Raw genomic sequence first — 26,068 nt, 5'->3', positions numbered from 1 at the left:
CTGAAACCCGGAGCTCAAGCTTCTGCAGCTGGTGACATTTCCTGCAGATGTGTTCGTCAAGGACTTCCCACATACCGCAGGATGTACATTCCACTTGGCCGAGCTGACCTGCCACACCGTAACTTTAAAAACTATTTATTACAGTTAGAAGTAGAATAACTTACCAGTTACTCACCAATCAGCTTCTTCTGTACCGAAGAGAGGTAGCTACTAGAGGCTGAAAAAGGTAGAAAAAAGAGCCCCACCCTCCTTCCCTCATGCACCAAACTCCCACTTTACACTCTGCACTCAAAGGAGCTCTCAGTGCAGACAAATTTATTTTTTCTTAATTTATAGTTCCTTACCAAACTCCTTAACTTACCAAACTCTCTTCTTCACACTCTGTGCCCCCCAGCAGCACTCAGTGCAGACAAGCAGTGCTGAGAGTCCCCTGAATTTATGCTCCCTAAAAACAATGCTGTGTCAGCTCTGCTAGAGCTCAGAAACTTGTTTAAGCTAGCCACCTAATTAACTAGCTACACAGTTACTCTCAGAAAGCTTGCATACCCCTTTTTAAAACCAAGAGACCTAACTTACCCCTTAACTTAAACAGGAATTTCAATTAATTGCTAAATGTAAACAGAACAAAAACTAGACTTCAGAGAGATTAACCCTAAAAATCCATTCACTTACCAAACTCCTTTCTTCACACTCTGTGCCCTCCAGCAGCATTCAGTGCTACTCAGCTGTACATTCAATTCTCTCTCATAGGAAATCAAAAAATTCAGTTTGTTTAAATAAATAATTTCAAATACAAAAAAACCACAACCATTAATGAAAATATAATTTTCAACATAAAATACACATTAATTTAGAACTTAAATGGCGGCAAAAGATTTCAAAACTTGATCACAAACACAAGAGAAAATACAACAGTTTTAATATCATAGGTCAATAAACATGTTTTCCAAAGTACAGAAATGGCCATACCGGTAAATCAGGCTGTACAAATTGTCTGTGTTCAATTTCCGAGATTCCTGCTCACTGGCTCTGGGTCAGTGTACTTGGCTATTAGTTGACTATTTAACTAGCAATTAAACCATTTTAGAAATGCAAAATGTTTATTATTATAAATGAATCTCAGTTGGCCAATGGTTCTGACAGCAAGCTAACAAAAAATCCACCAGCAGAAAGATAATTAGTCTGTCTATTTGTTGTTTCTGAAGCAAATATGGTGAGATTAAAAACTTCAATTTCTGAAAGAGAAAAGAAATATCCTATTTGGTGAGTGAGCATGAAATTGGGCAGCAATTATCTTATGACCTAAACAGCACAGCTTTGGGCTTTCTTCTTGTGGGACCAGTGTCAATTTTATTTTGCTTTATTTCTTGACCATGTGCCCCAATAAGGAGTTTGATACTTCCGTGGAAAGGAAAGTCTGGCAGGCTGTCTATTGGGCAACTAATATGTGCATGATGTATTACGACCAGGTGAGAAAGGTGTCTAGGGATCTTTTACTGTCTTTACCTGGTCTTATTGTAACAGGGTTTAATTTTTTAAACACTCTTGTGTTTTGAGCTCCCCCTTGGTGAATCCTTGTTCACCTCTTTACAATTTTAAGGCAAAGCAATGAGCATAAACAGCCTTTCTTAGGATTAAAGAATAAAAATGAAATTTGTTAAACTCAAACTCTAATTTGGCTAATGTCTACAGGTACATGTCTCGCCCCACGCTAGTATGCATACGCGATATGCACATGCAAATAGGGACAGAAAAGAGAAGAAAAATAAAATGGAGAGGTTTGAGGCAATCTCTGAAGAGGGGTTTTTATTGTGCTTTGAACTTGCTGTAGTCCTTGATTGTAGGTAGTCTTGCTTTTTGTTGGGGCCAAGTATTCTTCTTAAATCTTGTTCACTGTAGGAGACTTTTCTCTCCTGGGGTTCATATGTCTTCAATGGTTTTCAGTTCTGTGAGAAAGATGGAAGCAGACAGGAGAGAGGTGTTCTCAGCCCAGGAGAAAAGAGCTTTCCTGAGTTCAACTTCCCTGTGGCAAGTTCAAATTCAAAAAAACTCCAAGTCAGTTTGTCATGTGACTAAACTGGCCTGACCATGTCGGTTTGTGTATTCGGCCATCTTAGTAGTTAACCTGGACTGCTTCAATGTCTGGTAATCAAAAGTCCACTGTGGATTAAATTGGCGCAGGGAATAGCTCCTTTGTCCTTTGAAGTACTGTCTGTCGATATGCTAATGTCTCTCTCCAGCCAAAGTCTTCAATTGTTTTTTTTAAAGCAAGTTCTTTCTGCACCAACAACTGTTTAAAATCAATGTTCATGTGGTGAAATTAATTTTCCTCATTCTTGGCAGGTAGGATGCAAAACCCTTGTCATGTTTCAGGATTTTTGACTATTTAACTTGAGATACACTTCAGAATAATTTATATTAAGGTGTACCATTGAATTCATCTCAAGACATGAAAGCACATAACACATCCTGCTTTTGGAAACACACATTAGATCCAGATGAATTGGCTGGAGAACTACTATTTCCACAACAGCTTGAGATCATGGAAGCTTGTTAAGATATTCCTTGATACATAATTTGTTTGACTTAATTCATATGATCCCATGAAGAGGTAGTTTCAAGAAAACATTCCTAACAAGGCAGTAGCCAATTGCACTGGCATCTGAAATGGTCAATCTGCATCATGCAAGAGCTGGGAAAGGGTCACACGTAAAGTCTTTGGCTCCAGTCTAGTTGGAATTTAGCTCAGTCTGCAGAATTTAGAGTAAAGAAAATCAGAATAATAGAGAACATTATTCGAAGTCAATTCCAGAAATAATGCTATGTGAAAGTAAAACTAAGCCTGTATCTGGAAAATGTTTGCATAATTTGTTATTTCGACAGTGACAGTGTAGGGCATTCTCTTCCTCACTCGAAGACCCACATATACACTCAAGTTCGCAACACCAGAATTACAAATGTATGACTTGAACAGAATAACCAGTGAGACAAGTTTCTTCTGATAACTCACAATCAATTATCCACAGTCCTTCGAGAAGGGTTACACTCAGCAATCACAAGTTACAGTTGCAAACCCAGTTACATGACCCAGGACCCTGTCCTGCTACAGGCTAAACATAAATTAAACTTCCTATTCCTAACTTAATTTCCTCACTTCATACTTATAATGACCCTTGGTTGGTCTGCCAATGGTGTTCATAGGTCCCTTGGTGGAGTTGACCAAGCTCTACTGTCTTCCTTGACTGCCTGCAGGAACAGTAACATACTCCGATCTCCGTGTGCATTTATGCATTTCTTGCTGCTGGCTGGACCACCTCGTCTCCAAATTTGGCAATGCTCCAAACCTTTAGTTCTGATTGGCAACTTATATCCTCATTCTTGAAAAAGTCTTCTGTGAAAGACACAATCACCCATTTCTTGCTGATAATCAATTTCAGGAAGGCCAGTCTTTCACACCTCTTCAATCCTTAGACAGTACTTGAGCCCATCTCCTTCTTTTGTCTGGTTCATAAGGTCATCAGGCGCCAATCCCTTCTTCTACTGTAGTTGCAAGACATCTCTGCTTATCGCGCCCTGGATTTTTGACTGTGCTATGCCACTGTTTCCATTGAAAACTGGTAACTTCAGCAGAATCTCAAACAAGGAGGTAATTGTTCTTCAACAGGGATTAGCTTGAATTTCACTGGGAACTGTATTCTGTTCCTTTGAATAAATAAAAAAGCTTGATCTTTGGCTCCCCCAGATTGTGCATCAGCTTGTATCTAATAGAGACAATAAGTGATTTCATTGTCATGACCCCCCCAGGTATGTTCAGCTATTGGGCAGTACAAAAGTTCTCCAGATTGTAGCCACTAATGGGGGAGATTGCAGAACCCAACAGAATATATAGTACTTAAAATTTGTAACAACACATGGGGTCACACTTATATCAATCGTTCAGGTACAGAATGCAGCTGTATACCAGACAGAATACAGAGTGTGTAGATGGAAATTGTAAAGGGATATAAGAATGGTAGAGAGAGTATGAGAAGTGATTAGCATGTAATATAAAAGGGAACCTAAAAATCTTGGGGCTAATTAGGAGCAAAAAAGTAAATCTTGTGGAGGCAGGGGACATGACTGATGTATTGAAGGAGTACTTTGCATTGGTCTTCACAAAAGATGAGGATGAAATTAATGTCAGAGTAGAGATATTGGATAGCATAGATAGAAAGAAGGTGCTGAATAAGTTGGCATCAAAGTTAACAAGTCGCCTGGTTCAGACGGGAGATAACCTACGGAAGCTAACATGGAGATAGATAGAGAAAGCTCTGACTACAATCTTTCAATTCTGCTTGTATACTTGAGTTGTGGGATTACAAATGTTACATTGCTGTTTGAGAAAGAGATAAACCTGGCAAACTACAGGCCACTTAGTCTGATGTCAGTGGTAGGAAAACTAGCGAGAGACTTTTGCCAAGAACAAAATTAATTCTCACTTAGAGAAGTGTGAGTTAATAAGGACCAGCCAGCACAGACCTGTTAAAAGCAAATCATATCTGATTACCCTGATTGAGTTCTTTGATGATATATCAGAGAGGGTTGACGAAGGTAGTGCAGTAGATGGTGAATATCTGGGATATCAAAGGCAGTTGATAAAGTACCTAATAACCAGCTTATTCAAAAAATAGAAGCACATGGTATTAAAATGATTGGTGTTCACTGGGTACAAAATTGGTTAAAGGATAAAAGGCAGATAGTAGTAGTGAGCGATGTTTACTTAACTGGATAGAAGTATGCAGTGGAGTTCCCCAGGAATGTAAATGATCTGGACTTGATAATTGGAATTACTATTTTGAAGTTTGCGAGCAATACAAAACTTGACAAGATAATAAGCATGATAGTAGCAGACTTTAAAAGGACTGGTGAATTGGGCAGACACCTGCAGATTAAAGGCCTGCTCGAGTATGCAAATGAAACCTGACCCAAGCCGGACAGAATCACATCTGACCCGAGCCCGACCTGGCCAGAGTCCTTTCATTTTTTCCCACGCCCGACCCGACCCGACCACCGGAATATAATCAACTTTATTGAAGAGGTTATGCTCTACATTAGATGGAATCACTCACTGCAGACTAGTGCGGAGTATTTTCAGCCTTGACGTCCTGGCTGCCACTGTGTCCAGCCTGGCCCAACCCGACCCAAGCCCAAATGCTGGACCTTGAAGAGCGAACCTGACACATGTCGTTGGATCCGGGTCGGGTAGCCATGCTCTACTGCAGATGCAACTTAATGTGGATAAGTTTGAAGTGAAGCACTTCAGAAGAACCAACATGGAGAGGCAGTACGACCTAAATGGTACTATTTTGAGAGGGGGTGCAAGAACAGAGGGACCCGAGGGTGAATAGTGACAAATTTTTGAATGTGGCAGTGCATGTTGCTAAAATGGTTAAGAAAGGTGATGGGATACTTGCCTTTGTAAAGAGGGGCAATGAATACAAAAAAAACAAGAAAATTATGCTAAACCTTTACAAATTTCTGGTTAGGCCTCAGCTGGAGCATTTTACACAATTTTAGCCATCATACTTTAGGAAGAATGTCAAAGCCCTGGAGAGGGTACAGAGGAGGTTTACCACAATGGGATACCTGATAGGATGAGGAAGTTCCCTTATGTGGAGCGATTGAAGAATGTGGGATTGTTCTCCAGAGACAAGAGATGATTAAGGGGAGACCTAACAGACGTAATCAAAATTATGAGAGGTTTTGATAGGACAATTAGGGATAAGCTATTTCCTCTGGCAAGTAGGACAATTACCAGAGGTCACAGATTTTAAATAATTCATAAAAGAACTAGAGGGAAAATTAGGAGAAATTTCTTTACGAGAGGGGTTGATAATCTCTGGAATGTGCGACCTGAAAGTATGGTGGAATCATATTCGATGGGAACTTTTAAAAGGCACATATACTTGAAGAGGACTAATTTGCAGAATTATGGGGAAAACACAGGTGTGGTGGGACTAAATTGGGCATTTACTTTTAAAGAGCCAGCACAGACCCGATGGGCCAAATGGCCTCCTTCTATGCTGTAAGATTCTAAGATGCTATGATTTATGGAGACACATAAGGATTGGATTTTCAAAGCAATTTGGGGGCGCGCATGGGTGCAGGTGCGCATTGAAGACTGCGGGCTGAATTTTACGCCGCCCCAACAGGTCAGTTGATGGTGTGGGGGCGGCGTACAATTGAGCGGGAGGCTCCAGGAGGTGAAAATGGCCCGCCCGCCTGAGGGCCAATCAAGGCCGTTAGATGGTCACTGAACGGCCACTTAAGGACCCGCGCCTGCCTCCATGGGTATTTTACCCGTGGCAAGCGGGTGTGCTGGGGATGTGAAAGGCCGCCCAGCGAAAGCTGCCAGCCTTTCCGCACCCCGGGGGGGGGGGGGGGGGGTGGGGGAGCCATAGCAGTTGGGCACAGGGTGCCCAATTGAGGGCTGCCCTCACCTCCCAACCCACCCCTGGGACCCAAGACACCCCCCTCCCCCCAAACGACCACTGCAGCCTCACCAGGGAAGGACTGATCCTCCTGGTGAGGCATGCCCAACTTACCTCATTTCTAGGCTCCATGGTGTGGCTGGGCTGCAGTCCCAGCAGTGGCTACTGCTCCCGGTGGCGCTGCTGGGACTAACAGCTGCCAGCCCGCTGATTGACCGGCAGCTCACTGAGACGGGACCTCCTCCCTCAAGTGGGTGGAAGTCCCGCCTCGAGACAATTAAAGCCCGGGGATCCGTAAAGTGTGGGACAGATCCCCGGGCTAGGCGGAAGAGGGTTCACCTCCGACTTTTACGTCGGTGGCGAATTCCTGTCCGCCTAAGGTAAAATCCAGCCCTGCATTCCCGAAAGGCATCTCTGGATCCCAACGCCTTTGGAATGCGCTACAATTTTCTGATTTTCTAAGACAGGCTGGGTGGTGGGGAGCCGGGAACTGTCTCGTTTCCAAATAACAGCCTGTTAAGCTCCTTGAGAAGCTTGTTAATGGGCTGGGGAGGACCAGAAGGGAACTTTCAAAGAGGAGAGCGGGAGGAGTGAAAAGTCCAGGGCATGCAAGTGGTTAACTGCTGGGAGCAATGCAGTCGAACATTGCTTGATGTCGATAATTATTCAAAGAAATTAAAAAGTGTGATTGAAACATTGCGCTTTACCTGCCTTCCTGTTCACCGTTTTGCCATCTGTTTGCACCATAACACTGCTTGCCCATTGATCTGCTGCCTGCACCACTCTGCAAGGCAACAGCGAACCCTCTCATGGCTGCTGTCTGCCTTTCAACATTGCAGTCAGGAGCCACTTCCCACCTCCATGCTGGTCCCGGCACCGCTGTGTGACACACTCGCCCCCAGCCCAATTAGATCATTTACATTTGAAGATAGCATCCCGTCAGCCATGCTGACGCTGCACAGGGTTGGGACCTGGAAATTATCTGGACGTAGGAGACCCGACCTCGGAATGAAAATCCAGCCCATAGTGCGCAAAGATATTCTGAAATTAAAGAAAATGAGCATCATCTTTGAAGCTATAAAAGAAAGTCTTGAATAGGATTATTAAAACACCTTTATGATCATTTCCATTACAGTACAATGATAAGAGTTAAAAAAACAGTAAATACACCTTTTCAGTACAGGAAAGTACTAGAGATTTTATTCCTTCATGTTCAAACTTCACTACAGCGTGAACTTTACAATAACTTGGAAAGTGAAACTTACAAAAAAGTGCTGGTAACATTAAAAAAAGAAATCTTCATCCCCAGAATGTCAATTATTCTTTCACACGAACAAATTTAAGGCTTAATACTTCAGTATAAAGTAAGTATGCAGATAAAACTTCACAGTATTCAAATGTCACAATAACATAATGAAGCATACAGCTAGTTAACAATACACATGTCACAGGTAATACATGAGAAATACAGTCTAATAAATGGCAAGTTAGGATACTGTTGCTTTAATAAATCTGGCAGGATTTAAAGCACTTGAAAATTGTACTTGAATTTATACCAACATACTGTACTATAGTAAATGGGGGAAAAATTGGAGATCACCTCAAAAATGCTAGCCTGTTGTTTGGAGGGTCAACTGAAAAGGCCAAAAAGCTACCACATAAGCAATACCACAATTTAGTACTAACTAGTTTTGAACCCCTTTTATTTCAGGTCACTTTGAGAAGCTGATACTTCATTTCAAACATTATATCTAGACTTTTCACTGCCAAGGATAATTTTAAATATCCTGGTTAAAACTAAGAAATGGTCAGAAGTAATAATTTAATTGCCGTGAAACCCTCTTGGCAAAGTCATGTTTAAAATTTAGTTTTCAATTACAGATTGTTTTCCTTTGTTGTATGCTAACTTCCCTTTCATCTGTTAACATACACATTTGCATTCAGAGGGAAGAATAAACAGTCAGAAAATTATTTTAAGCACTCTACCCAGGGTAGTTTTGTAAATTTCTCATTTGACCCTTAATGCGAATCAACAAATCCCTTAATATTAGATAAAGGGTTCATACACAAGGCAAAAAAGGCAGGATGCTATAAAAGGGAAAATAGGGTACGTGTTCCGTACCACAGGTAAGGTGCAGAACAGAAACAGTAAACTGTTGACCTCTACAAAAACTGGTCAACAAGCATAAGGTGCTTCACAATCTAACTTTTTGGAAATATAACAAGTCAACATTTCTAAAGTGATCCCTTACACCAAGACAAGTTTATTCAACTGTTTGAAAAAACCCAAAATGCTAGTTTTCACCTGTTGTACCAAGATGGCTCAACCATGACAAGTGAACGTTAAAATGAACACTGCATGGTTTAACTAATCTCCTTCAGCACAGACCACTGCAAATTTGTACTGACATAAGAGTCTTATTTCTAATACATAGTAGCAGCACTGATACTGGAAATATTTAATGATCATCTTCCTAGGAGACTTTGGCAAAGAGTAAACCTACCCTGTGATACACAGCTTTGAGTTAAACCTTAGTTATTCCTTACATTTAGCACTATTAATTATGAGTATAACTGACAGGGTGAGAAAATTGACCTTTTTGGATCAAATGACGGCACTAAGTAGCATTGGCTCACAGGATAGGGCCATACAGATCAATAAAGACTTCCCAAAGTATCCATTATTTTATTTGGGGAGAAGTGATGGATTAAGAATCCAAGTGCAAGGTACTGAATACATATTAGGAATGTTTATGCTTCTCACACAAATGAATACAATTTTCCTTTTAACAATAAGAAACAGCACTCCTATATACGTTTCCCATGTTGAATCTTTTCTACTTTAATCACAAAGCAGAATTGATCTGGTGCAAAAATATGCTCTGATAGAGTAATAATACAGGATTATTGTGAAGTACCAAATTATACACTGTGAGAATACATTCACACATTTACTGAATACTTTACCAGTATAGCATTCACCTTTGAGCTTCATCAGATTATGTATTTTCAGCCAAACTCATTATCTTCTGCTTTGTCTGTAAAGGTTATATTTGTAGGTGAGAAGATGGCTTGAAAGGTACACATTCTGATGATACTTCAATCCAAGGTGCTATGATTCAAAACAAAGCTGTGTTTATTTCAGGTGTTAACCAATTGTGGCCAATTTGATTAGGTATATATTCAACCAGTGAACTAGAAACATGTGCAAAGAATGTGAAAGTTACACTTTTTGTACTACTGTACTTTTGGCCTACAAATAAGTAAATTGACTAGTACATAAAGCACAATATCTGTAGAATTTTGTGCTATTAGACTTCTACAGACATGTGTTTGCTAGGAACAGCAGTATGATGAGGAGAGCAGGCACACTAATGAAGACCTAAGATTATTACTTTTTATGATGCCAATGCAACTTTAGAAATCTGTTCGCCCAAATAGTTCCCAAATAGAGTATGTTTACTACACTTGCACAACTGCGTTTTTACTGGTGTTGAGTGTTCAGAATGAATAGCAGCAAGTGTATACCAAAGGCAACATGGATGTTCTACCATAGAAATTCAGAAGTAAAATGCACTTTAATTCATTCAATAGAATTGTCAACAAAAATAGGTTCAGCCTGTTATATCACACCATCAAACAAGGTAATATTTATATTTATTAAAAAGTGTACTCCTAATATGTGAAAAAGTATAAACTATAACTTTGGACATTAAAATCACAGTGGAATCTAAATTTATATAGACTCTTTTATAAAGTTGCAAGTGCAACAAAAATCTACAATTCAGTGCTTATATTATAATGATATTTTCACAAATCTGAATGCTGTTTTTGGAAGAAGGCTGGGTTCTAGAACAAGACAAACCTTTATTTGGAATGGTTTAAAAGCTTATTCTGATTTTCACCATTCAAATGTCAATATAATAGAAATAAAAACAGAAGGCACATAGACTTAATGTATATGTTATAGAAGTGGAAAGGCATATGTGCAACACTGAATACTCAGGGAAGAACAATAAGCTTGCACCAGAATTTCTACAGAATTATAGGCACCTGTTTTATGTCACAGACAATCAAGATCAAGCAGAAAGGGATATATTCTATTCATTGTAGGTATTAGACATGCATGTTTTTAGGTGCACTACTATCTGCATTTCATTATGAGATTAGAAGTTTTATATATCTGTTTAATACTTAGGTGTGCAATTGTCTGTGTGATTGGTGATATCATTTTTGAAGGATTTCTTTCATAGCTTGTACAGATCTTTCCGATCCAAACAAGGAAAACCAAGCATAATCCTTATATTAGTGCTCAGAGAAGCTTGTAAAAAGCTAAAATAGAACATGTGCCACTAACAAGGAGCTTTAGTCTTCCTATACAGGTGTGCATTAAATATCTCCAGTTTGTCCCTTTCAATACTCTGCCCAGTTTTCAATACATTATTTTATATTCAAGGGCACTGGCAGTGAAAAGGAACAGCTTCAGACAGTGCTGCTTTTTGTATCACAAAAATAGTCCTACACATTACAAAAGACTCACAATCCAGTGTGTTTGACAAATCAAAAAACGCCCTTAAAAACCCCTAATTAGTCATCAGAGGAACAGCAGTAAATACAAACTGTTGTAACAATAAACAGACAAAAACCAATTGAACACACATCAATAATTAGTTTCAAAACAGGTTACTGCAGCATTCTTAAGGGCAGACTTTGTTTTCATTTAATTCCTTCACCAAAACAGTCTTATACCAATAAATGTATCATTTTAAAAATATAAAATAGTACACAACAAAAAATATTTTCCTACCATTCAAAAGGATTATTCTCCACAAAACATAGAAAAATGCCACCTAGAGCTTCTTTTTAAGTATAGGGCACATACATGTTTTTGCATAAAATATGGAAGATGCAAAACCATCCTAGTGTTTTATAATTAGGAATAAAAAAACATTCGGCAAGCAATCAAAATCATTGTACATCGCCTATTATTAAAGGAGATGTCAAACTTGTCCAGTGCTTTCCATAACAAAACAAAAAACATACACAATCTGTGATAAATTTTCATCTTAAATGGAGATAAACTGCTTACAAAAATAAAAAAGCAGATTATAAAAAAGAAACAGTAGCTGCAAGAAAAAGAGTGAGAATGTCAGATCAAGGTCAAGAAATGGTTTTACCCACTAATCTACAATAATCTGTGAGCAACCAAACCTCATCTTTCATATTTTTGCAACTGCAGTCTTAAAAAATTTCTCTTTTTTATTTATGATGCTCTCAGGCCATCTTTTAAAGTTACTATATGCTTTTCCCATCATGAGTTGTAAAATAAATTAAATGGAATATGATTGGGTAAATAGTGAAATTAAAGTTTTTTTGGTCTACAGTAGTCACATTAAAACAAATATAAAATAATCATCATGACAGTGTTGGGCTAATATAGTAGAAAGAAGGTGCACAACAGTAAACTGTATGAATCTGATATATTGTACCTAAGAAATACTATACTACTGTCTGATCTTCCAACATAACGGTTGGCTGTTGCTTAAGTGTCTTAAGGCAATCAGATTCTACTTTTGAAACAAATCAGATTTTGGCAAAGGCTGGAATAGACATCTGCATTTTAAGTCATTATGACATAATTGTTTAGTTGTTTTTGAATTGGAGATAAAACCATTTAAGTGACAGATTGAGAAAGACAGAATTAATTGTTACATGAACTGATTCCTCCCACTGCAATACAGCCATGGTTTAAACAAGGGTCAGATAAAATTTGAAGCAGGAAAGGTATTGCTGAAATTTGGAGAAACGATAGCATATTTAACCCTCTAAATCTATTTATAAAGAAACAGACTGAGTTTTTCAGCTAATTTATTCCCAAAACTGTAATTTCTCCATTAACTTTTATCCTTTCAATTGAATGAAAACTCTGCACCAATAGTGCAAAAAATGCCATCAGCTGAAGGTGACCTGGTCCTGGATCAAGAGTTCCAAACTGAATGGGAAAGTCAGTCCAATCGCAAGGAACTCCCTTTAATGGTCCAAAGGTTCAATCATTGTGGACACCAATGCTTTAGCCTGCTCACTTCATCAATTCTTGATTCACTGGCTATTAATTTGACTAAAGTAAAATCCAATGAAAGATTTCACACATAATAACATGTGGAGAACTATGTGCCTTTTAGCAACCTATCCACAGAAGACTATCAACCTTCTTCCCCAGGTAAAAGTTCATGGTACCAAAGTCTTTGAAAACAGGTTTGAAAAGGAAAATTGATTTTGAATAGTCTGAACAATGCAGCTAAATTTAAGTAGAAAGAAGAAAACTTTTTTTTCCCCTAAAATTCAATTTTTTTAATCCAACTAATTGCCAGAAACAATAAAACCAAAAATGCAGATGTCAAGGCATAATAAATTCAGTAGATTTGTCACAAATGTTAACCGATTCAAATTTTTGGGTTAGTGTTCATTTACAGGGAAAGCAAAGTGCTGAATTAGTGTCATATCAAATTATGTGTTACGAGCTAGTATCCTGTACTAGGGTTCCCACCTGTGGGTTCAATTTTACTTTAGGTGACTACTTTGAGCATTGACTGGATGTGACACTAACACTGGTTTGGTTCTATTCAAATGCAATATCTCTCTCCGCGCCCCCCCCCCCCCCCCCCCCCCACCCACAAAAAAATGTTAATTTTTAGCCCTTGTGTGTGCAAATGTTTGAGTGTGAATTCTGGTCAGTAGTGGAAACCTTACATGCAGTGCAGTTATTTCAGTGCATAACACCACCATTAACTTGCACACGAGGGTTGTGCTGACTTTACAAGACAGCAACAAAATAGTGTATTACCACTTGGACACTTTTAAAATCTTACATTGGCATCCAGAGAGTCGGATCATTATTAATTTTGCAACTCAAAGCGTAGAATTGTGAAATACAACAGGAGTGTACTACTGCCAATGCTGACTGGGTTTTATTTGCCCTTCTGTACAGTATGAACCTTAAAGCCACAAGAGATTTATAAAACAAAAACAAGCTGAAACACTACTGACAAACTGGTAGTGCTTCATGTTTTTCAAGCCACTAAGGTTCCAGATAATACATTTTATTTAAAAGGATATACTGTAGTTCTGGGCTAAAACTGAGATATAGAGACCAGTGAGTTTACTTGGTATGAGTCTTTGCAATCCAATTCTGAAATTCATTCATTACACGTTAGTTTTGATGAAAGAAAAATGTCTAAAATTTCAATTTGTATGTTTAGATATAATAGTAAAAAGGCTACAAAAAGCTTTGTTTCCTGCTCCATAAAAAGAACTGTACCCTAGGAAATCATACTAAAAAATTCTAAATGAAGCAAAGAATCATAACGGAAACATTTAAAAGCTGAAAGAAAGAATGCACAACCACATAGGTGTACAGATTAAATGAAAAAAAAATCTTAAAATACAAAGTACTGGATCTTTACCAAAGTTGTTTTTATACTGACCCATATCTTCTATTTACATGTTAAAAAAGGTGGCTAGTTGATTAAATTCAGTATCAATGGACTATTCCACTGGCACAGCCTGATTGCACACCTTAATCTGTTTAATCTTCTGTGTACAACCCACTTGCTGTTGAGCATCAGAAAGAGGCAGTTCTACTAGTTCTTTAAACAAAATTAATGCTGTTCAGGCCTTTTATCTGTACAATTATCCCTGTTCATGTGTAATCCTAAATAGGTTATATTAAAATCTTGAATTCTTTTAAGTGAAAAAGTTACAAGCCAATTGAGGCAGAAATTGGTTTACGTGACCGGTTGTTATGTACATTAGTTGACCACTAGATAATCACAATGCACAAATTTTGTTACAAGGCATAAGGGAACATGACAGTCCTATCACCAACAATTTAAAGTTTTAATGTTTAAAATACAGTAAAACAGCTACAAATGTTCATTGTTGTCATGATCTTGGAAAGGAAATGGCTTAATGGTACTCAACAATTTGTTTAAATGCCCCAACCTCAGCCTCTGTATTGGATCAGTACGGATGCTTTTTATTGCCTGGCACTCTTGACTAATGGAGGTTATCACTATACACTAGAATAACTGAAATTCTTGCTTAAACATATCATCTCAAACATATGCATTAAATTATTATCTTTTCATTCCAAGGCAGCAACAGCTCACGTCTGCATTTTCATCTTATCCTATATTAGAATAACCAAATGCTGAAGGAAACTGTTTAAAGTTGCTGTTTGCTCAATTTCTAAATAGTCAAAAATTTCATATTAAAACTAAATTTTTCAAATAAAATAGTTTCTAGTTGAAATGTTATTGCTCAATCACATTCAGTATATTAAGTAGGAAAATGTGTGCATCCTAATTTAAAAGGGAAAACTGATATCTGTACTATCACAACCAGATCCATTAATGATGAATTTTCCTATACCCATTTTTAGAGTTATTGCAAAACCTTTGGGCTAGAACAGTGCACATAGTGCTGCCATTTTTCAAGAGCTCATTCATTAAATCTTTCATCGCATTTAGAGGTGAAAATGAACAGTAGTTGCTTTAACCCTTGAATTACATACGCCTTTCTTTGTCTGTTCTCTGCTCTGAATCTTCAGTTCTATTTGACTTGAGGACATTCAGCAAATCATTTTTCCATTAATAACAGTACTGCTGTCTTTGCTAGATGGCAGCAGACTGAATCTAATGTGTATGTAGTTGAGTTAATGGCAAACACAGCATTTGAAAAGATGCTGTGAAATTCTCATACGTGTCTTGATAAATGTTTTAATTGATACATGATGTAATATCATGTTTCTTTCTAACTGAATGTTGCCAGCATTGTATTGATATATCCAACATAAACTGAACATTTACATGAACATATTAAGAAAACATCCCTACAGGAATAAAGGCCTTTATAGTTTTACAAATCTAAAGACTTTTATATGAATATACTACATTTGATTTCATAAAGAAAAAATATAAAATAAAGTATAAGGTGCAATGTTCCTGCATTGTGATTTTACTGGTTCAATTAACCACTTGGGCATGGGTTGTACTATAACTTACCATTGATTACATTTAGAGAATCAACAACACTGTGGGAGAGAACGCGTGTAACATCTTGGTCTACTCACCTGCTGTTCAGTCATTTCTGTAAATGGGTTGTCAGTCTCGTCAGTTGCCTGATACAGGAATTCAGTGTTAAACAAATTATCTAAAGTACAGTTGGGGGTAGTATTTCATTCATACCTTTTATTAAAAGCAATGTGAGTATGTCAAGCTGTTGATCCAGCATTCAGAGTCAGGGTAGGGACTACCAATTCTACTCATTCTAGCCATAGCGTAGGGGAAGAGCAGGAGGTCTGATTACCCTGATTGGGCATTCCCAGCATAGAGCGATGCTCACAGGTAGCATAAGTTGGGAAATCACAATCCACAGTGCCTGTTTTTCTATCCATTAATTTAAACGGTCTGGAGACTATTAATTTTGCAACCAGTGGTTTGTGAGCACACTCCCAGTGGCAGGAACTGATCAAGGGAATCAGCCTTATGACAAGCAGAGTCAAAAGGTTGATTCTCCATGACAGAGTAGGTATAGAAAGTTATTATCTCCCAGAAAGGTACACTAGTTTAAAAAAAAAATTACAAATTCATGGTCTTATCTGTTAAAAAGCACTTGTGCTACCTTTTACTCTGTGCACAGTCTATCGCAGTACAGTATTCTTATTTTCTTGGATGGAGGGAGAAGAGATAGCATTAACATTTGGTACAATATCAGTACAATCCTCAAAATTAGAAATGGTCAATTTATAAATTGCTTACACTACATTAACGAATTACATTTTTAAGCTTCATTAAACAATGAAAGTTTACAACTAGCAATGGATCACACTTGTAAAATAATAACCTATGGGAAGCTTAGTTCATTGCTTATTTCTTTTAATAGTGGGCCAAAATATTATTTCAAATACCCTAATTTTTAAGATTTACAACTTGTACTGCAAACTATTCTTTGGTTCGTAATTGTGACATGAAATGTGCATAATTAAAATTACAACTGTAAAAATGTCACAGAAAATTCTCAGTAGAGTTACTCCGTGACACAACCCATGTTGTTCTATTGACATAATGCCTTTAATTTAAGTTAAATCTTCATCAACATATTCAAGCAGAGTTTTACATGATGTTTAAAATAGTTACTGCTAGAATTTCTATAAATCAACTCCTGATACAATGGAAAACTCAGCCTAGCATTAATTGGAATCTAGGGCACAATTTGAAAGTACATTTCTTCAAATTGTATGCACATCAGTTGATTAACTTTTAATTTTTTCTCCCTTCAAGGGAAATTGCTCTGGTTTTGTTTGATGTTTTCACAGATATTTTCAACAGAGAATCCAAAAATATCACTGGGTGTGGGAACTTTAGGTGCAAACTTGAATACTATCGTTCCACAACATAGCAAGTTAAAACACTAACTGTCCCACTGGCCTACTTAACAATGTCTACTTTAAAAAGCATCTAGATCTATTGCCCTCTTCAAAAAATGCCTACTGTTTTTCTGCACAAAAATAGGGTTTTGCAAGATTGTTCACATTTATTATAGTTTAATATCGGTGTTCTGGTGTTATTTAAAGGCACTGATCTACATTGCCCATATGACAGATAGTACATCGGTAACATGAACAAACTAAAAATTGTTCAGTAGCTTTTAAATATGTGTAACTAGGCAAGTCGAAGAGACTTAGCAGTTGGCAGGAAAAAAGACAGAAGCGCAAGGAGGGAGCCAACTGTGTAACAGCCCCGACAACCAATTTTTTCTGCAGCACCTGTGGAAGAGTCTGTCACTCTAGAATTGGCCTTTCTAGCCACTCCAGGCGCTGCTTCACAAACCACTGACCACCTCCAGGCGCTTACCCATTGTCTCTCGAGACAAGGAGGCCAAAGAAGAACTAGGTAAAATTCTAAACCATGTGATTCCACAAATGTTCAGGTTAGTTTCAAGAGTAAACAATGCAAAGTTATATGTACAACCCAAAACTCGAGAGAAAATACAATTTCCATCATAAAATTGTTAAAAAAAGCCAATAAACCATATCAAGGATAAGGATGCCTAATTGGTCACAATTATTAAAATGCATGTTCATTTTTTTTTACTTCTACTCATTGCCTCCAAGGTTCCAAATTTTAAATCTCCAAAAATGTAATGTGAAATACCCAAGGAGGTATTTTGGAGTGTGCTGTACATTCACAGTGGGTTGTGCATACAGAAGTTTAATTTCTACATTTCACAATTTCTGAACTATTGAACTTCAGTGATCTAATACTGTCTTGTTAGTACACATTCCTATGTCTGACTGATGGGTTCACTGAATAAAAAGGACAAATACTACAGAAACCAAGAGTCACTGTGATCGCAGCAGGCTGGTGATATGCAAGTGATTCAAAGTGATTGCATTAAATATTGCAAGGCAGATCTATTTTGTAATAAAATGTAAATGTGTACTGTTGTATAAACAAATACTGCATCGCAAAGTTAAGCTTGGTTAAATACTCCTTCCACAGGTCACTATTCCAGTAAAACAGCCTTATATCATTTAAGAGGCTTCCACTTATTGTGGCTAATGCCTAGCATAAAGCCAACCACCCTTCCTTTCATATTTGCACCTTAAAATCTCAAGATCTAAATCTGTACTCCATAATGTTAAGCCAACAGGACTTCTTATAAGACCCATTTGCCTCTAAAAGATTAACTAAAATTGTTGCCACATTTTTGTAGAACTCAGTCGTCAGTCAGTCAAAATACTGAAAGTGAGTATTTACATCTACAGAAAGATTTTCAAAATACAAAATGCCAACCAAGCTGTTTTCTAATTTTCTCGGATTACAGTTATTCAAGCTTGATATCAGCACTCATTTAAAAAGAGAACAGCATATAACAGTTTACTACAGCAACCACCTTACAATTAATAGAATATTCATAATCACAAGATATGTGGTCATGATTCATTCATAAGCAAATGAAACAACCATAACATTTAACAAAATATTTACTGTATTACATAGCTAAGATGTTTAAAGGTGAAATTTTGTGAAGCAGCTAAAAAGTGCCAATCACAGAATAAAAAATGAAAGCGTGCACTGTTTTTTTACATGCATGTGTCAAACGAGGTCATTAAAAAGGGAGTGCAGTCATCAATATTACTTTTATTTCCTATATGGTTAGCTAAAACAGCCTGTTGATTTTTTTTTTTGAAGTGTTGAAAACGTCATTGGTGGAACTGACTTGGAGGAACAGTCAACCCCATAATGACATGGAGCTAAACTGCCATTAGTAGACGAAGCCATTAATCTAGGATGCACCATCAATTATTTAATTACAGCCCTATTATTTAATTCAGCTCACTTGCACCGTCAGATTTAATAAGTCTCTACCACCACAAGCTAGTTTACTTTCTGAGTTTGTCAGTACTTATGGTTAAACAAAAAACATTCAAAACAAATCAACAGAAAATAGGCTTTAAAAAGAGTAGATAAATGGTAAACTCTCTCGCGTGTGAAAATAATTCCTATGAGTAGAACGCAAACGAAAAGAGGGCAAAGAAAATGAAACACGCAGGAAAATCTCAGTTGGAAAATTAGGCAAAGTGCATTTAGGGAGACAAGAAAGATTAAATGAAAGATTGTGGTTATTCATTACCTAATCCATCCATCAATCCATCAATATCGGCGACCACGCTCTGGAAGTGGTTCAAGAGTTCACCTACCGAGGCTCAACGATCACCAGTAACCTGTCTCTCGATGCAGAAATCAACAAGCGCATGGGAAAGGCGTCCGCTGCTATGTCCAGACTGGCCAAGAGGGTGTGGGAAAATGGCGCACTGACACGGAACACAAAAGTCCGAGTGTTTCAAGCCTGTGTCCTCAGTACCTTGCTCTACGGCAGCGAGGCCTGGACAACGTATGTCAGCCAAGAGCGACGTCTCAACTCATTCCATCTTCGCTGCCTCCGGAGAATCCTTGGCATCAAGTGGCAGGACCGTATCTCCAACGCAGAAGTCCTTGAGGCGGCCAACATCCCCAGCATTTACACCCTAATGAGCCAGCGGCGCTCGAGATGGCTTGGCCATGTGAGCCGCATGGAAGATGGCAGGATCCCCAAGGACACATTGTACAGCAAGCTCGTCACTGGTATCAGACCCACCGGCCGTCCATGTCTCCGCTTTAAAGACGTCTGCAAACGCGACATAAAATCCTGTGACATTGACCACACGTCATGGGAGTCAGTTGCCAGTGATCGCCAGAGCTGGCGGGCAGCCATAAAGGCGGGGCTAAAGTGTGGCGAGTCGAAGAGACTTAGCAGTAGGCAGGAAAAAAGACAGAAGCGCAAGGGGAGAGCCAACTGTGTAACAGCCCCGACAACCAATTTTATCTGCAGTGCCTGTGGAAGAGTCTGTCACTCTAGAATTGGCCTTTATAGCCACTCCAGGTGCTGCTCCACAAACCACTGACCACCTCTAGGCGCTTACCCATTGTCTCTCGAGACAAGGAGGCCGAAGAAGAAGAAGAATCTGAAAAATAAATGAGTAAATGCAGCAAGTTTTATATCGTGGATAAGTTCAGAAAGATTTAGGTGTGTCTGTACATTAAATTGAGATTATCTATGACTAAACTAGCTGAGTGCTTTCACACTCGTTAAACAGGCTGTATTATGGACATCAAATATGATATGTAATACAGAACTACATAGTGAGCGGTATGGTGTTTCAGAATGAATGGGTTATGATACAAGAGGATATGATAATAAACATATTTCACTGTATAGATATAGAAGTACTCCAGTATGTACCCACAGGTAAGAACCTGCAGATAATACTGATGCAGTACAGACCAGTATAACAAACTGGCATCAAAATAGTAGACCGGTTAATAGAAAATGTACAAGGTAAAAAGGCTATAAAAACATGCTTGCCTGCAGATAAAATTGCAATGAATTTGTAGTCAGATAGATACATATGTAAGGTACTTTAAGTATTCAATCCTAAAATATCCTAAAGGTAACAAGAAGTTATATATCTATAGGTGATATGTTTTTGAGGCCTGATCAACTCTGGAATTTCAAAAGGACAAAACAAGCTGAGAAGCACATGTTTTGCACTCATTTTGGATGATGGGCTTGACAAAATGTCATTCATCTGATAATGATTTAAAGCTAATGTATACAGTATAATGTTTACTTCCAGCTAAAATTGTGTGCATATGAAAAATTTCAAGTATTTGCATCAGTCTTATACAGATACATAAAATACACAAAATCCTTACACTGCATCATTCTTCTGCAGTTGTTCAATTTTTAAAAAGTTAAGTAAAGACAAGAGATTTGAACATGATGTCTGAGGAAATATGTAATACCACTGATCAAGACCTTCTTCTCTCGAACTTTATTCATAGTGCACAACTGAAGCTGTTCTCAACTTCATATTCATTATAATGACTGACTGACTGATTTGGGGCACTGCAATAGGTGCACCATGGAACTCTAATTATGTCTATGGCAACAGAAAATTAATCAAAATGTTGTAATATTGATTGGAATAATCATCATTGACAATCTGAAGATAAAATAAAAAACAAAAAAGGAGCAGCAATCAAAATGACAGCAAGTCAAACAGACCACATTGATTATATGCTAATTTTGAATGTTATCAACCACACATTGTGGGGAAAAAAAACTTCCTTCAATTCAGCTCATCTGTCTGGAAGAGATCTTATAACCTTAACAGTCTTCTGAATATTAGTGGCAGTGTACGCAAAAGTTCCAAAAAGCCTCACCTCTGCTCAAATACTGTTGTTAAAAAAAAAAATGCACATCCATGTGGTAAACTTTACCGGAACCATCTGCAATTAGAAAAAAAACTCACTGCGCTTTTCCTCATATTTCAATAACATTGAGTTGTTTGCACGTTTGAGAAATAAATTCTTGTACCTAACTGCAGTTGCACGGATGCTGCATTATATATTAAACCTTTTAATTTTTCAAAATGAAACCCCTCTGTGTAAGTGACCTGTCCACAGCAGGTAAATAATAAATATCTGCCAGTGTCATTATAACCACTATACATACAAAGTCATCTTCGGCAAAAGGCAAATTTTGTGACCATGTTAACACAGAAATGTCAATACATACCAAGTATTGTACTTCAAAAGATGTTGCATACCACAGTTTACCGGACTTCATGCTGTGTAATGATCTCAAAGAAAATTTCCACCTTAGATAATGCAACACTGGATTAGATCTGTAGAGATAGTAGGCCTTTGTAGTGTTCAACACGCTAGCAATAAACGAGAGCTGAATGAGAGGAAAAAATCTTGAGGCCTGTAGTGGTCATCCAGCCAGTGGAGCACACACAATAACAGGCATTAAGGCCACCATCCTGAAGAATTCTTGAACATCTTGCTGCTGGTAATAATATGCCAGCGCTTTTTGTTTTAAAAATTTGTTTTTTTAAATTAATTCCAAATTTGTTCTTAGAGAGTTCCTTAACCATCAGAAACGTGCATTCTCATATGGTCGTTGAACTGTTCGATTTGGTCGAACTTGGCTGGACAGACAGAGCAGACATATGTAGTCACCTCAGAGCAGCCAGTGCCATGGAGTGCCATGTGCCTCTCCAGTAGCGTCTTGTGGGAGAACTTCTTTTTGCAGACGTAGCACTCGTAGGATTTCTCACCCCGGTGAAGCCGCATGTGGACGTTGAGAGAGCTCTTTTGGGTGAATCGCTTGTTGCAGATACTACACTGATAGGCTCTCACACCAGTGTGTGTCACCATGTGTTTAATCAGATAATCCTTCAGTGAAAAAGATCGCCAACAAATGCTGCACTGATGTGGCTTCTCCCCTGTAGGTCATTTAACAAAGATAACAAAAATTAGTCATTTTCAAAGCCTTTAACTGGTGCAGTTATTCATTTTGTTGTTCAGTACTATTAAGATTATTAAGGGAACTGCTTCATTATGCTTATCTGCATTTAAGTTACATCAAGTGATAGAAATATCTTTGAGCAGTATCACAAATAAAACTGTTCAGTTTTATAAATTTTCTTCTGTCAGCATTACTACTGTTATACAAACTGTCTTGCTGGGGGCAGTGTTGGGGACGGGGTTGATGTGAGGGTGGGGAACAGGACTGTGTAAAATTGTGTCACCATGCAATTCATAAACACGGAGGATAAAATTGGTCTTTGGTACTAGTCAATCAACAATGGAAATGAAAATCGGTGCAGGTGGGGTTCACCACTAGCTGAGCCTCTTGTGGTCCCTGATTTCTTCACATTAGGCGCCCATCAACTTTTTAAAAGTAATTTTGCAACTGGTAGGTTGTGGCACGAAACAGCGAAATTAATGGTGCTGCCGTTCCAAGAAATTCCAGACAATTATGGCTGTGTGACCAAACTGAATTAACATACACAGTTGAAATAGCTGAAGGATCCTGAATTAATAGTTTGCATAGATTAATTCAGATCTGATGCACTAACAAACTGCAAAATTCCTCATAGCCAGATGAGCTTATCATTATTCACCATGGAAACAAAAATACCAGGAATTAACAAATGGGCAGAAAAGATTAAATGAGTGTCAATGCCAATCATAAGGCAAAATAAAGTCATTTAATATACTATCATTAAAAAATGTTGGAAAGCAAAATTAGGTCCATCAGCATCCAAAGAGAGAGGAGACTGACATTTTGAATGTAGATCCTTCCAGGAGAATTGGAAAAATGATAGGAGAGTACCACTCTAGAACTAATCAAAGCAGGTTGCTCCAAAAAGTGCCTCTCCGGCATATTTACCTTTCAGTTCCAAAGAAGGATCACTACCCAAAAATGCCTACTTGTCTTCTTTTCTCAGATGCTGACAGACCTGCTTTATAGTTCCAGAATTTTCTGGTTTTATTGGAAAAATTACCTACATTCCTAATTCTTTTCATGTAATTTATTTTCCACAATTGATCCAGTGATGTTATACTACAACCCATCCTTTCTCAGTCAAGAATTCTCGGATTATTGTAGCACGTTACATACTTTTCCCTACAAAGCAACATGACCCATAGAGGAGGACATGCAGCACAGTCAAGCCATGACACAGAAAGAGGATAGCAGTGATGATGGAGAAACTACAGATCCCCAATGTAGAAAACAGCACTTGTGCATAATGCAATCATATAGGATTGCTTTCTCATAGTTTTTAGAATTTCCACAACAAACCTATCCTTCCTCAGGTGACTTTGGTCTTTGAAAATACCAAAGACTCTCGGTTCTATGCCTTGTTCCTCATATATGATCACTTACCATCTTAAAGTCTGGTCTACCTGTAACCTCCAAAATGACATACCCAGCCTCAGCATAATATACAAATACAAAGTACTCTTATTATTTTTGCAAGCTTTGGGAGTGTTGTCAGCATGATTTTATGACTGTAATTTTCCCTTGTGCCAATCTCCATGTCACATAATCTCTAACCTCCTACCACTTCTTTACAATTCTATTATTAATGGAGTAGGTATGGTGGCTGACTGCAGGCATTTCACCTACTGACTGTTGTTATGAAAGTGATTCTGTTTTTGTTCAAATTTTTTTTGAGGAATTCATAGTCATAGAGTCATTGAGAGACACAGCACCAAAACAGGCCCTTCAGCTCAACGGGTCCACGCCGACCATCAACCACCCATTTATACTAATCCTATATTAATCCCACTTTTCTCTCTCACATCCCCACCTTCCCTCAATTCTCCTACCACCTACCTACACTAGGGGCAATTTTTTTTTTACAATGGCAATTTACCTATCAACCCGCAAGTCTTTGGCATGTGGGAGGAAACCGGAGCACCTAGAGGAAATCCATGCAGTCACAGGGAGAACTTGCAAACTCCGCACAGGCAGTACCCAGCACTGAACCCGGGTCGCTGGAGCTGTGAGACTGCGGTACTAGCCACTGCGCCACTCCTAAGAAATGTTTGACCAGTTTTTATTCCAAGAAGGCCATCAAGAGGACACTGAAAGAATTAGTTTGGTAACAATGTTTACTGGTTGTCACTTGACTCGAGTTAAAAAATAGAACAGAAACCCTGGTAAATGGGGATGACGTGTGCAAAGAAGTATCAGTCGCATGCCCCTTAATAGGTCAGAACCCCAGCTCAGCCCAGCCTGTTCCATCTCTTTAAAAAAAGCCTGCAGAAGAGAATTCCCAAGGAGGAAGACAACAACCCAGCTCAGCTTTCCAGCACCTCTCTAAAAGACCCTGAGAATTCCACTGTGTCAACTCATCTCATCTCCTGTCTTTGAAGAAAAGCCTGCTAAATTAATTCTCAACGCCACCTGAAAAGAACTATTCTAAAAGATCCCAGCGACCCATCTACATGTACTCGGAGGCCAGACTGTATGCCAGTTTTGGAACACAACGTATCTCATCTGCTGTTTTCTTCAAGAATGAGCAAGTATTCAGCCTGTGTTTTTTTGTCTGTAACAGAGCTCTGAACAAAAAAACCCTTTTATTTTTCCAGTTAACGTGTGTGTGTGTGTGTGAATGAGAGTGTGAGGGGTCAAGGTAAAAAGGGAACTTTAAAATTTCAATCTGTGTGTTTATGCTTTACTTCATTACTGGTTAAGACTTCTTGTATAATAAATTGATAATTTTGATGTTCATTAAAGAAACCTGGTTAGTGTGCGTTATTCTGGGAAAAATAGCATATATGATTGACCATTATCGATAAGTGGGAAAATTTAAATATATGTTGTGACCCGTGGAGAAGTGGAACTAGAATGAACAGTGCACTCTTCCCGCCTCGGCCATTAACACTGTGAACTCAGAAGGTTTCAGTGATGCAGCCATGTCAGTGACAGCTGCGCCTGCAACTTCCTGAATGCAGCTTGTTTCTTGTACATGCATTCGTGATGTTCATCATTGGTGTCGATGGGAAATCCAACCGTCTGATCCTCGACAATGAAACACAGGAGGAAAACTCTTAGTGCACACTGATCTGTCTTCAGGGTAGAACAGTGGATATATGAAATTGGAAAATTCTTGCTTTAAAGTAGGCTGAAGCCATTCTCAAAACAGGCTGAGACTACCTAAGAACATTATGCAGGATGTCCTCCAAGGCCACCACAGCAGTAGCTTAAGATGCTCCCATAATGCCAAAGCTCTACACAGTAGATGCCAAAGGTGCTGTCACAAACTTCATAGACTTCTGCAATAAAGGCAATGAAGACAATCTCTCCTCCACAATTGAACAGTTTATGATAATGAATTCCTCCACACTGCTCTTTGCAATGTATTTTTCACAGAGATATAGGATGCAATCAATCTATTCTAAGACAGGATTCTCCATTTATAAGCAGAATTTATGAGGTCTGAACACCAGGTTGTGCAGTATGCTCATGTTTCATGCTGAATCACCACCTAACAGGTAGCTGGTCTGAGGCAAACACCACCACTTACTCCATTTTGGTAAAAGAGGGCAAAGTTCCAAAATTTAGAATATGGAAGCGCACCACATATGAAGTTACATTGGAGAGTATTTATATTGGGGTGGGTAAGGTCAGTA

The 26,068-nt window shown here is 38.3% G+C and overlaps 1 protein-coding gene across 9 annotated transcripts in view; it reads right to left on the bottom strand.

The window, feature by feature from the left end:
* Positions 1-13,145: 13,145 nt before the first annotated feature.
* Positions 13,146-26,068, bottom strand: part of zbtb20 (zinc finger and BTB domain containing 20) — a 355,462-nt gene continuing 342,539 nt past the window's right edge. For all 9 annotated transcript variants that reach the window (XM_068040588.1, XM_068040587.1, XM_068040591.1 and 6 more), the window contains one exon: positions 13,146-22,365. In XM_068040588.1, the coding sequence (XP_067896689.1) occupies positions 22,007-22,365 (359 nt within the window). In that variant the 3' untranslated portion in view covers positions 13,146-22,006. The remainder of the gene's footprint in view (positions 22,366-26,068) is intronic.

This window comes from Heterodontus francisci, chromosome 10 (assembly GCF_036365525.1).
Source record: "Heterodontus francisci isolate sHetFra1 chromosome 10, sHetFra1.hap1, whole genome shotgun sequence".
In the NCBI taxonomy this organism is placed as follows: Eukaryota; Metazoa; Chordata; class Chondrichthyes; order Heterodontiformes; family Heterodontidae; genus Heterodontus; species Heterodontus francisci.
The sequence above is the reverse complement of the archived record's forward strand: the minus strand, read 5'-3'. Positions and strand labels throughout refer to the sequence as shown.